This window comes from Rhodamnia argentea, chromosome 10 (assembly GCF_020921035.1).
Source record: "Rhodamnia argentea isolate NSW1041297 chromosome 10, ASM2092103v1, whole genome shotgun sequence".
NCBI classification, from domain to species: domain Eukaryota; kingdom Viridiplantae; phylum Streptophyta; class Magnoliopsida; order Myrtales; family Myrtaceae; genus Rhodamnia; species Rhodamnia argentea.
In genome coordinates, this window is record NC_063159.1 from 12828740 (window position 1) to 12843770 (window position 15031).

At 39.1% G+C, this 15031-nt stretch overlaps 1 protein-coding gene across 4 annotated transcripts; it reads right to left on the reverse strand.

Annotated features, from left to right (window-relative positions):
• Positions 1 to 1897: 1897 nt before the first annotated feature.
• LOC115726678 (D-lactate dehydrogenase [cytochrome], mitochondrial) lies at positions 1898 to 13870 on the reverse strand. 4 transcript variants are annotated; one of them, XM_030656660.2, is made up of 18 exons: positions 13417 to 13870; positions 12311 to 12413; positions 12108 to 12208; positions 10897 to 10945; positions 10564 to 10656; positions 8989 to 9103; positions 8690 to 8745; positions 7555 to 7605; positions 7398 to 7459; positions 5996 to 6092; positions 4806 to 4880; positions 4585 to 4693; positions 3800 to 3909; positions 3384 to 3446; positions 2814 to 2893; positions 2565 to 2695; positions 2246 to 2289; positions 1898 to 2141 (listed from the first exon to the last, which is right to left on the reverse strand). In XM_030656660.2, exons 1-18 carry the CDS (start codon positions 13692 to 13694, stop codon positions 2022 to 2024), a joined length of 1737 nt encoding a protein of 578 aa, XP_030512520.1. In that variant the 5' UTR covers positions 13695 to 13870; the 3' UTR covers positions 1898 to 2021. The 4 variants fall into 4 exon arrangements, with proteins under 4 accessions (XP_030512520.1, XP_030512521.1, XP_030512518.1 ...); XM_030656661.2 differs by having other exon boundaries at positions 7555 to 7591; positions 8685 to 8745; XM_030656658.2 differs by having other exon boundaries at positions 13384 to 13870.
• Between the last annotated feature and the right edge of the window lie 1161 nt (positions 13871 to 15031).

Genomic DNA, 15031 nt, shown 5'->3' on the forward strand with positions numbered 1-15031 from the left:
TAGTTTCTTACTTAGTGCGACCACTCAGGACCAGGTCACAAGAAAGTGACTTTTTGCGAATTCCCTAATCTTCAGCATGGATGACTTATCTTCGACCGGATGGGGGATGTGAACTTAGTGTGACACCGCACGCGCAAACCTAAATGTCACGCGGCACGACCTCTGAAGAGAAGGAACTAACAATACACCCACGAATTTCCGACGAAAACTATGTTTGTACCGGGTCGATCTACTACATCTGAAATTGAAATCAAAGTCACTTCTTACACGCGCAAGAAAGGACAATGGCCGTCACGTTGCCATGACTTTCAAATCCATTTAGGTACTGTTGACCAAATTTGTCCTCAAGTCTAATCCTAAGGCAGGTCGGGTCAAGAACAGTGCGGATGGAGGGAGGAAATCATTCAGCTCTGACCCCCTTTTTTTCTTTTTTTTTTTCTGATCTTGTGCGTGATCCTAGGAAACGGTCCAAAATAGCAAATAAAGTTGGACCGAATCTGTGATCGCATCGCACACGCGTGCTTGTCCTTTTGCTCGAAACCAAAAAGTTTCGCACGGAAAGAGAGAGCCATGTCTATCTAAACCCACTTTTAAAAAGATAAACAAAACAAATGCTCGCCAATGATGGACTTCATTGATTCGGTCCTCTCTCTTTCGTGCATATTTTTGACGGAGTGAAAATACAGTGTTCCACAAGTATGAACGCAGCTTTACATGAGATGATATAATTTGGAAGCTTCCTAACTTCTGGCCTGTGACTAAAAGATAGATGCACATTTACTCGGTCAATGATCGATAGGGAACGGCGACACCCGCATGTGGCCATGTCGCATCACGCGAAAGTGGACAACCGGGAGAAAATCGGGTGTATTCGGATTGCGGTATACATGTGAGTTATGTTAAAAAGGTTTTAAATAGAAAAATTGGTGTGGTTTGGTACTTAATATAATTATGTTGCTTTTTAATGACTTATCGATTTAAGTTTTCGAGGGAACGTGAGTTCAACTAGGTAAATTCATCAGCTTGAATTTGGGCGGTCTCTTGTGTGATCTCCACTGATGGATCGTATTTTTGTTCCGCAAACAAACCGGTTGTATTAGAGCCGATACTTGATTGGTGGCCGGGATGGGCGCATGCATAGTGTCAGTGAGGTCATGCGGTCTCACCGGATGTTCTATTTTTCTGTACTCGGGCTCAGATACTCTTTATTTCCATATTTTTGCTGATACAGAGGTTCTATATTTTTTGTTCTTATGTCTTATGTTCGGCACATGTGAAGCCTTGTACTCCTCGGCTTTGACCACTCTTAAAAATTTACGTCCAATTCTGACCAAGTAGAATGGGAAATGCCCAAAGTTTACATCAGTTTTTTATTCCTAAAGCAAACAATACTGTCTGATTAAAAAACAAAACCAAAGTCGCTCTTTTTTGTGGTCACAATTTGTCAACAGACATGAGATAAAAACGACTTTCAACACGATACTATTCAATTGGGCTTTAATAATTTTTATCTGCTTGGGTACTTATAGATACATTTATTTGTATAGTCACCTTAAACTTAGGTTTAGGCACGAATATTGATGTGATCTGGAATTCTTGAATGAGTTTGCTGAATTGCCGCAATATCGTTCAAGACATTTGTTATGTCAAAGTTGACATTTTGTGTAGACAAATTCGCATTCATTCGATTGGTTTATGGTTAGATTTCTTCATGAATCTCAGAACTCATTGGAAACACTGGAGCAATGTAGCTTTAGAAAGAGATTAGGTCATGCGACCCGTGAAAATTGAGAGGAAAGCCAAGCTTGAACAGGAATTTCAAGGATCTCAGCTTAGGTTCTTTCGGAAAAACAACCTTAAGCTCGAAAGGAAATGATGAAGGTCGAGAAGCATCATGTCACAAGAGGAGAGCGGGATGCAGTTATTATTTTCATCGATAACGACACTACATCGGTCGTCTATGCATACATCAATAACTCGAATACTTTAACAATACAGACTTTGCTTATTTGAAAAAGTTTTCAGAAGCATACATGGGGAGGAATGAGCTTTCCTGGGTTCATGATGTTGTTTGGATCCACGGCTTGTTTTATTTTCTTCATCGCCCTCAGAGCCTCCATCCCGAGTTCCTCTTCGAGATACTGGAAACATGAAGTGCAAATGTCATCTGAATGTACCACTACACAACCAACATAAACGGTTCTTACTTGAAGACCATCTCGCCTTAGAAGATGGAGTAATGTACCTTCATCTTCCCAGTGCCAACCCCATGCTCACCAGTGCATGTCCCTGCTCAGTCACAAAAAGCATTTGCTCAGAAATATACCTCACCGTACTTTCTTTTGTCCAATCTTATTACGATGCGATTGATCGTATAATTCACTTACAAATGGAGAAAGGAGTAGAAAGCAATTAACTATGCATCATTTCTTGCCAACATCACACAATTAGTAAAGGCGGAATTTGCTACACCACAATTCACACCATAAAGGTGTAGTGAAAGCAACCTTTCCCAACAGAGAAGAAGCTTCCCATTTCCAAAACTAGCCTGAGAGATGACATACCTTCCATTGACAAGGCTGTGTGGACCATGAGATGGTTCAATCTCTGTGCTTCCAGCCGCTGATCATCTTTACTAGGGTCAAACAAAATAACCGTATGGAAGTTCCCATCACCGGCATGAGCAACTACAGTGCTGTCATTATAAGGCAAAACCACACAAAAATATGTATACTTCAGTCCTATGCAAGTCCTCACAATTATGAAGAGCAAACTCATTCCATTTAATTTAGCATGGACATTATAGCTTGTACCACGTGAGTCGTGATGCATCCAGCGCTTGTTTGGACCTTGCTATTAGTTTGGCAAGGTGTGACAAAGGAACGCAAACATCCTACAATGTTGAAGAGGTTGTACAGTGCAAATAGATAATTAGCATCTGATCCACTATTCTATAGATTCTGCTAACAGATCATGATATCTAGGCCTTTAATGGGACTGAGTTGCAGAATTTGATGCAGAATACATCGATATCAGCAGCAATGATTTATAGTAATACTCAAGCCAAAACAAATTGAAAACAGATACAAACACAAAACTCCTTAAAATCCACCAAGAAATTCCTTGACAAGGAACAGATAAAAAGCAAAGGCCAAGGGTTGTTTCCTGTCACACGTATTCTGAGACATTCTCTTGGTCTTTTCCATTCTTTCAAGCCAGAAGAACATAATCTCTACTTTAGGGGGAACGTTGCACGTGAGCACAGAGTGAAAAACTTAAATAAATTATAATAACAACAATAATAATGATAGTAACATTGACAAAATAATAATAGCCACAACAGCAATAATCGAGATGTATCAACAAATAGAGATGCCACGAACCGTAATCATAGCCTCGGAAGTGGGTTCCATAGCAAAGCAAGCCCATAGAGCTTCCTTTCTTATCTGCATGAGCACAAGAAAAAATACAATCAAGTCCTTATCTAGACAAAACCAATATCGAGAGAATATGATACCCAAGTCAGACAGCCAAAAAGTAGTTTTCTGTTATTATTGACAAAGCAATCATACGAAGGAGAAGAAAAGACAACAGAATATCAATGATCTAGTATATATATGAGCTAGCCAATCCATAGATGAGGCATATACAATGAAGATAAAAGGTGCATAAACGACTATCAGTACCAGAGGGGAAAAATATAGATATTATAAGCAGAGAACAACCACTGCATGCCCCTATGCCTAGTCCAACACGGAAAAAGGCATGTTTTTATATGGTACTAAACTAACAAGCATACCTTCCAAAGTTCCTTCTTGGCTTCAGGATCCTTTGCAAAAACAAAGTCCGAGCCATTGTGCTCTGAAACAATCTTCTGAACCATAGTTGTTTGCTCGAGTGAATAAGCCTCTATACTACAGCAAAAATGAGATTAGCTTTGTGGCAACAAAAAAAAAAGGGGGTATATAAAGGAAGAATTGCTTGCTCGTTTGAGTACATTATGATTTTGTAGTCAAGAAAAGATCCAAAAGGCATATGTTAACAACAGGATGAAGAAAGAGTAGAAGAGAGATCATATTAAACGCTCAAGTCCCCAGCCAGGAAAGATCGCTCTGTTGTTGCCACCAACAAATGATCTTGTACTGAACTTAGTGACTTAGTACCGACTAAATTCTGAAAACTACAAGCCATTGTGGTGGGCTTTTAAATGCTAAGTACTATGTAATAGCTTCTTCTTATCTATGTGGTGAGATAAGCCATAACTTCTTCTAAAAGCAAATAACCTGATTCCCTGAAACATCTGAAAATACTAAACACAGGTAACTAATGACGACACAGAAGAATGCTGTGCAGCACCTAGACACATGCTGTGGACCGGACAAGTACTGCATCAACAAGCAGGCAACCCCTCCCCCTCCCAACCAAAAAAAAAAAAAAAAACGCGCTCTGCTATTCTTTGTCAAAAATACCATATGCAGGTCTTAAGAGGTTGGGCATTGGATAACACAAAGTAAGAAGTTGAACCAGGATGCTACTAGAAAATTAAGTTGAAAAACAAATAATAGGTAAATAGTGTCTCTTCACCTGTGCCAATAAATTCAAACATCAATGTAGGTTGTTCAGGCAAATTCTTTCCATTAGCAAGATTAACAGCCTTCATTTGGACCTCATCCAACAACTCAACCCTTGATACCTTGTCAGTAAGGAAAGAGGTTCAGCAGATATTTGGTGGACCCCACATTTTTGTAGGGTAGATGAAAAGATAGAGGCAGAGCAGCTAGAGAAGTGGCTCAATAAGCTGCTACCTGTATACCCGAGTGCATAGCGGCAATAGCAACGTCTGCTGCATCTTTCACCGAGGGAAAGTTGCACATTGCAACCTGCAGCAAGATCAGGATCAACCAACAGAAAAAGATCTCCATGAGCACAAGAGCTTATTTGAAGTCAATTTAACCGCTCAGTTTTCTAAACAAGGGCATATAAATGATGTGAAATAGACTCTTATCAGTTCAAGAAATGCAAACAAGCTAAGCACCAAACTTCATTTTGAAACACTTACAGCTCTAGAGGCTATCACAAATGAGCAACCCATGATGACTATTTTCAAGAAGCAATGTGTCCTTGCATGTTCTTATCCACTCAAACAACATATGGTAACATATCGACAAATTACAAGAGAGAATCAAGTGTCTCAACATAAACACTTCTTCTGGTCATTTCTTTATCAATTATGGGAATACAAAAAATCTACTTCTCTAGCATTCTGACCGAAGTCACCCTAAGTATTATCCACTGTAGTCCACATCCAATACTAAGCCTCGCAGTTTCTCCTTCTATGTAAATGTAATCATTTTTCCAATGGGGTTGCCCGTCCTGATGATGCTCTCACCCAAGCTGGCTTGACATAGGAATTTCAATGCTAAACTATGCTCTTACACCAACAGGCACCTCTTGAGAAAATATATGTCATAAACACTCTATCCCCATTGAATATGTAATTTGGCTCATTCATGCCCCTGTTGCACCTTGTTCTAACCCCTTTGGCCCTACGATCAGTCCCTGCCCTCATCAGACCGGCGTCAATGAGATGAAATAATAACAAAAGAAGGGCAAAGTAAAATGCTTCTCCTCAATGAATTTGAAGACTCTTTTTTTTGGGGGTAAAGTAAGTAGTACATTGACTTTTCACAGCGCAAATTACAAAGATGAAGCCGAACACAAAAACCTCATACCCGTGGTGACACTTAGGAGTGTCACCACGGGTGCAAAGGTGTAACGGCTAAACAATGGACAAGCCAAGAGCGCATGCTCAACTAAAAACAAAAGGCACCTTCCAGCCAAAAGAATAACCGAAAGGAGAATTACAACAACAGAAAATGGGCAACAGCCCCCACTAATCAAAGATAGATGAATTTGAAGACTTCAGATGGGGACATATAATAAATATGTGTACAATTGACATGTGCCGACGAAATTGAAAGAGATTCTAAAGTACCACTGAATGCTGTGGAAGTTTCTGAAGTCGTAGGGTAACTTCTGTTATCACACCCAAAGTTCCTTCACTTCCAATGATCAGGCGGGTCAAATCATACCTGTTATTTGAATAATCACCAATGTCAGCAGCACATTGTAAAAAAATCATGTATAGCTGAAAGCTTACTAAAACCTGACATTCTAGAAGGGAAATTTTTTCAATGTTTTTAGCATTTGAGTCACATGTGTTCATTGCTGCAAACCCTGAGGAATAATTTTTTCTGGAGCTTGTAATATATATTGACTATTAAAACTTTCTCTAATATCTCTAACTATTGTCATACGATTGTGCTCTCACATTTCACAAGCCTCAGCAGTCAAAATTATTTAAATTTACATCCCAAGTAGTCAAGAATACAGAGAAAACCAGAAGAGAAGCACCTGGACTGTGAATTCTTCCTAAAAGGGAAAAAGAAATCCATTGGAATGGCATTGAGATGGACTCTATGCTCATAAAGAAAGCAATAAAAAAGCTATAACCTTAGTTTAATCTGCACCTAAATATCAAAAGTGCCTTCTACTTAAATTAATGGCTCGTCTAACCTATAATTCACACATTTTCCATCAATCCTTTAAAGAAATCTTCATATCTTCCTCTGGCTATACATAGAGAGACTGATACAAAACAATTCTACTTAGACATTCATAGGGATAGGGCTGATCTCATCAAATGACAGTCATCAGATTTCTATCCGCTCTTAGTTATCCGATTTCTATATTTCAAGTTATGCCAAGTGTGACTAAGAGCAAAATGGGTTGAAGATATATGGCTTGGACACCAGAAACAAGAAGACTAAACATTATGGAACTTTCAGATAAGTTCCACTTTATACAGACACACTAAAAGGCAATTTAACAGTAGGCGTACCTGAAACACAGCAAATATAGTATTGTGTACTTTAATTACATTTGAGAACTTTATAGGTATCATCCCACAATCCACCAACCTTCGTGTTCTTCTCTTCCTTCATACAAGCTTCACATATCTCTCATCTATCAGGATCTATACGGGCAAGGATATGAACCAAAGCTCTATTTACATTTTCTTGTTTTTTGTTGGTGGTGGAGTACAGTACATCCAATGAAAGCTTGTAACTCTTGCCACATCTCCACTACAGGCACACAACAATGCCCTTTGTCAACCAGGTTTTAAATCCAACCGCTCTTCCATCACAACCACTTAGCTTTATTTGGTTTTTCCTAATTCGTTTCATTCATTAATAAAATCAGTTCCTCCACAAAATCTAAGGGTGGCTTCCTCATTTCAACTTCAGACACACTACCCACCTAATAAATGCTAAAATAAAGTAAGGTACAGAAAGCCGCTAGAGGAAAAAGCTGAGCGAAAGAATAACAGAACCAACCCTGCAGCACTCTTTCGAGCCCTAGAGGCAGTCTTTACTACATCTCCATTGGCCAGAACTACCTACAATACAAGCTGTTAAAGAAATCCTGCAACATGTAAATGAAACAAGAGAAATCCTGCAGCATTAGAACAAAAAAAGGAAGAACTCCACACACCTTAAGGCTGATAACATTGTCGCGCATAGTTCCATACCTACATGCTAACAACTTAAGTGATTAAAACTAAAAAATAGAATATTATTTCGGGCAATAGCGTAGTTATTCACCATAAAGAGAAAAGGAAGAACCAGTTAATGGTCGAAGCTTAATAGTATGCACACCTTCCTATGAAAGGGTAACATTCATCTTTCATATAGAAAAAGCAAATTCAAAATCTGGCCGCCACTGTCTGCTCCAACGGTATACTAAGGAACCACAAATCAAAAGTCTGCTACTGAACTATGGCTACTTCTTTGACAGGAACTTACATTAAAAATATTTTGTAAAAGTGATCCCGACAGCACCCACCAAGAGAAAGAAACCCACTTAAGAGATTTTTTACCATGGCCATTTTCTGACTAGCAATTGTTTCATGTCATATTTAGCCGAGGTCAATTGCTTCATATCATATTTAGCTGAAGTCATAGGGAAAAGATTCCTTTGAAATAGATTTTATTCAAACAATCCACAGCTATTGACTTGCTGGAGAATATACTACGACACGTCATCATTAAAGTGCCTGCTCTCTTTGGAATTTAACATGGACACCTCTCTTGAAAGGCCATTTGGAATGACTTCTGCTTTTTACTTTTGCCTTTTCCTTTACTACTTGTGTTTGAATTGAACTTTTAGCAAATGTTGACTACCAAAAACTTTAATATGTGGAGTGATTTCATAATTGTTTTCTTTTTTCAAAAATTCTTTTCAGCATCTACAAAATTTTGGAGGAAAGTTATTTACTTTCTTTAAGCCCAAACAAATGGATGTCATAGTTAATCTCTGTGATGACTGTTAAGCTTTCATGGCATTCTAGTATTTATCATAAAACCAGGAACTATCCAACCCTTTCTGCCCATCATCACTTAAACAGGAAAAACAAGGTTCACTTATTGGAATATTCCCCGTCCTCTAAAATAAATCAGAAGGAAAGAAGCATGGAAACCTAATCAACATTTGAACTGCCAAGCACTCCATACCAATTAGCAGCTTGTTGATATTTGGCATAAGAAAGAGGATGGCCATGGTAAAAGTATAGCAACGCCATTGCAATCATGAAATAACATGATGAAGAAAGCAAAGCAACTAACCTTACAGCCAGAGAACCCGAGCAACGAGTAGCACACATACCGCCAATAGTAGCGCCAGGACCTGTTTACCAGCATACTTGAGAAACTTTGAGATATTCCACACTAAACTGTACCACGGAAAGCACAAAGATCGACAAGATAAACCTCTTTCACAAGCAAATTCCCTAAGACTATTCTTAAATGCACACTAATCCGTTGAAAATAACTATACAGTAGAATATTAAGTCAAGTAAGGAGGTGCCATAAGTTCCAGCATTAAGAATAGTACAAAGAACTGACATGAGGTGTTGAAAAGTAAAGTGACCTGGATCAAGAGGAAAGAATAAGCCATAAGGTTCCAAATACTCATTAAGCTCCATCCAACCAATGCCAGGCTCAACAACCACATCCATGTCCTCAACATGCAATGCTTTGACCCTCTTCAAAAAAAAAAAAAGGAGCGTAATTTAAGCACCAAAAATAAGGAATAAGAATAAAAATAAATCAATCAATTATTCCAACGCAAGACAGATACTTTATGATGCCTCTCTAAAGCAGTCTTTAAGAACATGGCGTAACATAAGTCACTGCAACATCACTGAAACTCTCTTGCCAAAAGTATTGCAGAAAAGCTAGACAAGCTCTAATCATGATCCGGTTATGAACAAGAATATAACTTCAAACAAGATGTTAAAACGAATATGATCGGCTTATGCTAGTAAAGAAATTCCGCACAGCTTAAAATCCAAGATGAATGGGAAATGTGTGAGAAGAAGCATGAGTAATTACAAGTGCACCATACTGAAAGATTTGATAAGACCACAACCAACTGTTCTAAAAGCTTAAGCTGTTAGATGAAAGCGTGGTTTAATATTTAATTACTCTAACACTCCCCCTCACGCTTAGTCTGTTCTTTTTGCCTAGTACTAAGCGTGGAAATATTTTATTGAGGAGGCAAATAGGAGCCTAGAAAGATTTGAATTCAGGACCTCCTGCTCTAATACAATGAAAGATTTGATAAGACTACAGCCAACTGTTCTAAAAGCTTAAGCTGTTAGATGAAAGCATGGTTTAGTATTTAATTACTCTAACACATACAATGGAAAGAATATAAACTGACACCATGAATTAGGTCCTCAGAAGACAGCCTCAGTTGTAAGACAAAAACTGTGCATGCTGTTCCTGGAAGGGAGGACCTAAATAGATGAAGAGTGATGGAGCTCGCACTAGACAAGAAAGGGAAGGACAATCAAACATATAACTGATTGAAGGAGATAACAATCTAAATCCCATTAATTCAGCCTATTCCCAAACACAGAAGTCGCAGAACCTAAAGTTACTTCATGAGCACCATAGATGGACGATATTCAGAAAGTTCCCATCCATATGTTGAAGCTCACGAACACAGGCATGAACCTATAGATTTCCCTTAATGACTATCAAATGACATTAACCTTGAAACTTTATTAGCAAAAGAAAGTAAAGTTGAAAGGGAGTAAAGGTTGTCACGAAATCTAATTTAACTCAAGAAATTGTATATTACATTTTGTAATTCATTATGAAGGCTAAAAAAATATTTCATGAAGGGTCCCGAGGGGCAAATCCTTATACAAACAGGTTCTTAATGAGAACCCAAAAATTTTATGATACTCATCTTTCTAATTCTACCTCTTACACATGATCGCAGTATAATTTAGACGACACTAGCGAGCAACCATGTCAAAAAAATAAAAATAAAAATAAACCACCAAATTATTACGAAATAAAATCCATGCGAAATGAATTTGGACATTAAGATTTCCCATCGACTTGGGTTTCAATTGTAGAATTAGGAATCTGTATTTTCAGCATAATAGGCAGCTATTTAGGTAAAATATAAAGTAAAGGTAACTGCGCATACTTTCATCAGTGTCATATCAATGCAAACACCTCCATTGGGAGATAATGTGTGACCTTCAATTGATGTAGCTCCACCATATGGCACAATGGGTACCTGTTTGGGGAATTTTGAACAGTTACCAGTTAACATTTAAAGCAGTTCAAGACTTAAAATGCAAATGGGAGTACTTTCAGCAAGTGAATTAGGCCAGCAAAGGGCCATCTGCTTTCTATTCTATAGAGTTATCTGAAAAATTTTAAAGGTTAAAAGAGAACACCAGCCAATTACAAACATAAGAAACATGTACTAAAAACAGAAATATTAATTTACTGAAATCGCATTGAAGGATATAACCTTGTGTTCGTTGCAAGATTTGACTATCTTAGAGACTTCCTCCTCGGACCTGAAAGTCCATAATACACATTACGAAAGTGGAAGTGCATCAAAATTTCATAATTGAAGCAAAGGAAGCCAAGTTCTGGAGTTTCCCATTAAGTTCTTTTTCCGAAGGGAAAGATAGAGCTAAACGTTCATTACAGCAGAAACTTGCATTTACGCATGCGCCACTAATAATTCCGATTCATACAACCCGATAAAATCCAAAAAGCCCATCTTGGGGCCAACTTATTTGTGCTTCATGTGAGTGTTTTGGACTTCTCATGATATCTGAAATTACTATAAGAGAACTTCTGCTCTAAGCTTTTCGCTGGTACTCATGCATTTGATGAGCATGCACAAGCACATATGAGAAATCCCATCTGCTTCTAGTTTGATTGCTCGCATTACTTGTATAAAACCTCATCAACTCGAGACACAAACAGATTAGAATCAGTTTATGGTCAATGAGATGAGATGGAAAATAGCTATCGAAAGAATATGATAAACAAGGAAATGCAACTATACAAACTAATTAAATTATTCATTGACAATGAGAACGAGTAAATCCAAAGAAAGAGGTTCTTCTAAACATTCAAACGCATCAAGTAATGAAAAACAGAATTGGTACCGAGTAGGAATACACACTAATTTGCAGCAGCGTCTTTGAAAATTTCATAGTCAGGAAACTTAACATTGCTAACTTGCTAGAGAAGTCAACCGAAAAATTAACAGACGATCAAATATATTAGTTAGTGATTATGTCATTAAACTAGAGTTCCCAAAAAACGTCTTCAAACCATGACCAAAATTGATTCCCCATGTAATAGTATATTTTGTTTTTTAGTGATCGTGTTATTAAGCTATAATTCCTGAAGAAAATCTTCAACACCACGAGTATCCTGATAAAATCATTCCCTCCTATTCCCCAGGATCTACGTATCTGGTCGATACACCAACTAATAAGGATGACATTACATCCCCATTTTAACTAAAATTCGGTTGCCATTCCTCTTTACCTACTTCACCTGCACACCACGTTCACACAGATCAGATAGTACGCCATTGATGTGATCCAGTGAAATTGAGCTAGGGTCTTCAATTTTCTACTTAAAGTACTATTTGGATACAAAATAACCAAGCATTGGATTGGTGAATATGATGTACTGGACAAAGATAACCAATCTTACCTGGGAAAGACAACCACATCAGGAATATTCACTGCTTTGTGAAAACTGTTTTGGGGCGTTCCATGGAAAGACCTCTCATCATAATCCATTGTCACGTTTTCCTGCACAAGTTATACCACAATAACCAACATGATAAGCGAGGATGTCCTCATCCTACAGGTAACAAACAAGTTCAACAGACTGTCAAGTTTGAGATAAATTACCCCACAGATAGCCACAAGTTCATCAATGAGCTCTTGTGGAACCTCCTTGTGAGAGCCTTTCACCAGATATGCCGTGCTGCCTTTGCCCCCGACCTTGACACCTCTGACATCAAAAGCATAATTGCCAGCAAATCAAGATCCTCAGAGCTCATTAAAAGTTGAAATGGGAAGAAAATTCATGAGCACTAGAACGCAAAGGATCCAGAATTGAAAATTTATCATCCCACTATTCCTAGTTTAATTGCTGAGAAACTCAGAGAAAAAAAGAATAAGTTCGACTCCAGAAAACTTTCAGTACAAACATACGGAAGATGAATATATGTACACATTCGGCTAAAAACAGAGCATATATGTCCACAATATAAAATGGTAGAGATTTAAAGTAACCATAGGTAGTTCAATTACTTTTTTCTAACTTAAACGTGTCCACCTTTCTTTTATCCAGCTTCTTATCAAGAAACAGAAGTTTGAGACAGAATGTAGCCAAAGCATTCAATGATTCCAAGTCCCAAATAATCAACAGCTAAGAACAAACAACCCAGATTTGAGCTGGTATTGAAAGTTTCTGGAGAATCATGGGAGTTTGCCAAATGTTAATTCCTGCGTAGGATTTTCAACTACCTAAACAATCAATTGTTTTGTAATGTCACAGTGACGATATTGATCATTCATAGTCCACTGGCAGAACGACCCCAGCGACACCAAAGAGACCACAATCATAAACTGCTAAATCAGAGGTATCGTGAAAAAGCTGATTCTAGCAGGGCATGTAACATGACCCACATCACACGGAAGAACCGCAATTTCAACCACTCGACAAGGTCTCCACCGAGCAGAAAACTTGTTACTCCATGTCCTCAACAGTGAAAATTCTTGTTTGTTTTCATAAAGGTATAAGATGAACGAAGATTCTTCTGCCACTAAGTGAAAAGATTTTACTTTTCCTAGTGTCATTTTCACTTCTGTTCTTCCATCTTTATCTAGACCACCATCATTAGCTGCCTATTCACAAAGCTCGCACTCAACTTCAACTTCAGCATTTAATCCCAATACTTCACCAAAACAGGACGAACACCGAAACGCACATCGAGGAGAAAACTCCGTACCCAGCATCCACAACGGGAGCTCCGCAGAGAGACGGCTCCGGAGAAGACCGAAGAGCGAGCGATCCGGCCGATGCGGCCACCGCGAGCGGGACCAAGGCGCTCGACCACAGCCAGAACCGACGGTCGTCGCTTCCGCCAGACACGGCAGCGGTAGCCGCGAGCGCCCCCTGCGCCGGAGAGGAATGACGGCGCTGGGAACGCGCGCGGCCGCGGAAAACGTCGAGGATGGCCCTGGAAGAAGAGGCGCGCAAGCGGCTGAGCCAGGAATTGAAGGCCATGACGACGGCGGCGCCGGCGGAGATGATGACGAAGAAGAATCGCGAGAGGGTCGGGAGGTGAGATTTGCGAGAGAAATGGCAGCTCAAGGTGGTCAGTGGAAGTAGGACTGAACAAGGAAGGCGCTTTGGCGACTGGAGCGAGCGAACTGAACTAAATAGAATCACTGAAGTGGGGACTTGCTTCGTTGACTGAATACGATAAAGGATCGGACACGAGCGTCGGCGGAACTGATTAAAAATCGATATAGTCTTGTCAACATCGGATTTTCCAACAGCCAATGTTTTGTCATTGCGAAAAATTTTGACACGACGCTTTTTCTAGGGGCATGATAAAGATGAAAGACGATCAAATGTACCAAGACGATGCACGTTCTTTCATCATTATCTTTTTCCAATTTCGCGTACTCTCGTTGTCGTGTTTGTCCGCGTGACGGCCCGCCCGCCCGATCCTCACTGCATCGGCGGCTGCCAGCAGCGGCCGGCATCGGCACATCTTCAGCCTTCCCAAGTGAAAGTCCACTTCCATTTCGATATTGATTCCATGGTTCTGCCGTGACACGAAAATCACATTATGCTCCCTAAACAGGCACCGAATGACTTAGCGCCCTAAAGCATAGAACATTGCTCCATATACTTGTAAATGTGTGACACGGTCGGCAACTATCAAATGCTGTGAAATGGGTGGATGGGATCGGGTTGAGTCATATTAGGATCCATAGGATTTACGGTGATCCGCCCTGTATAGGCAACCACACTCATGCCCCACTCTTAATAAAGCAATTATTAAAGCTTATCAGTTTTTTAGAGAACGTGATTAAAAATGCAACGTATGTGAAACAACACGATGTGATATATATATATATATATGTGTGTGTGTGTGTGTGTGTGTGTGTGTGTGTGTGTGTGTTATATTGCTTCTCCCTCTACCAACTTCCTTCGACAACGCAAAAAACGACAATGAAGCTTCTCCCTTCTCCTCCCGATCGTCAAATGGATGAAGTCTCTCGCTGCATTGGCCATTTAATCTCAGTTAATCTATGGAAACAAAATGTACACTCCGTTCATGTGATGTATATTTTCGATCGGTGATTCAATTATGATTTTGGGCATATGAATTCCGTATAATCCGTTGCGTATATTGATGGGATTGGTTCCTTTCATTGTTATCAGAGTCCTATTTCTTGTTTCCTGATTGTATAAGATATATGTAAACGGATCATGCCGTGAAATCGAAGAAAATTTTAAGTCTATATGTTTTTTCTTTGATTTTTAATGTTTCACGAAATTGTGTTCGTCAGACTCTGTTTTTTTTTTGGTCGAAGTTCGTCAGACTCTGT

What these genes read in the sequence shown, in the direction of transcription:
- LOC115726678 (XM_030656658.2), bottom strand. Translation starts at nt 13,694, where the DNA reads ATGGCCTTCAATTCCTGGCTCAGCCGCTTGCGCGCCTCTTCTTCCAGG. An exon ending in AACTTGTGGCTATCTGTGGG is followed by an intron (nt 12,209 to 12,310) that starts GTAATTTATCTC and finishes TAACTTGTGCAG; the next exon opens with GAAAACGTGACAATGGATTA. An exon ending in AATCTTGCAACGAACACAAG is followed by an intron (nt 10,657 to 10,896) that starts GTTATATCCTTC and finishes TTCCCCAAACAG; the next exon opens with GTACCCATTGTGCCATATGG.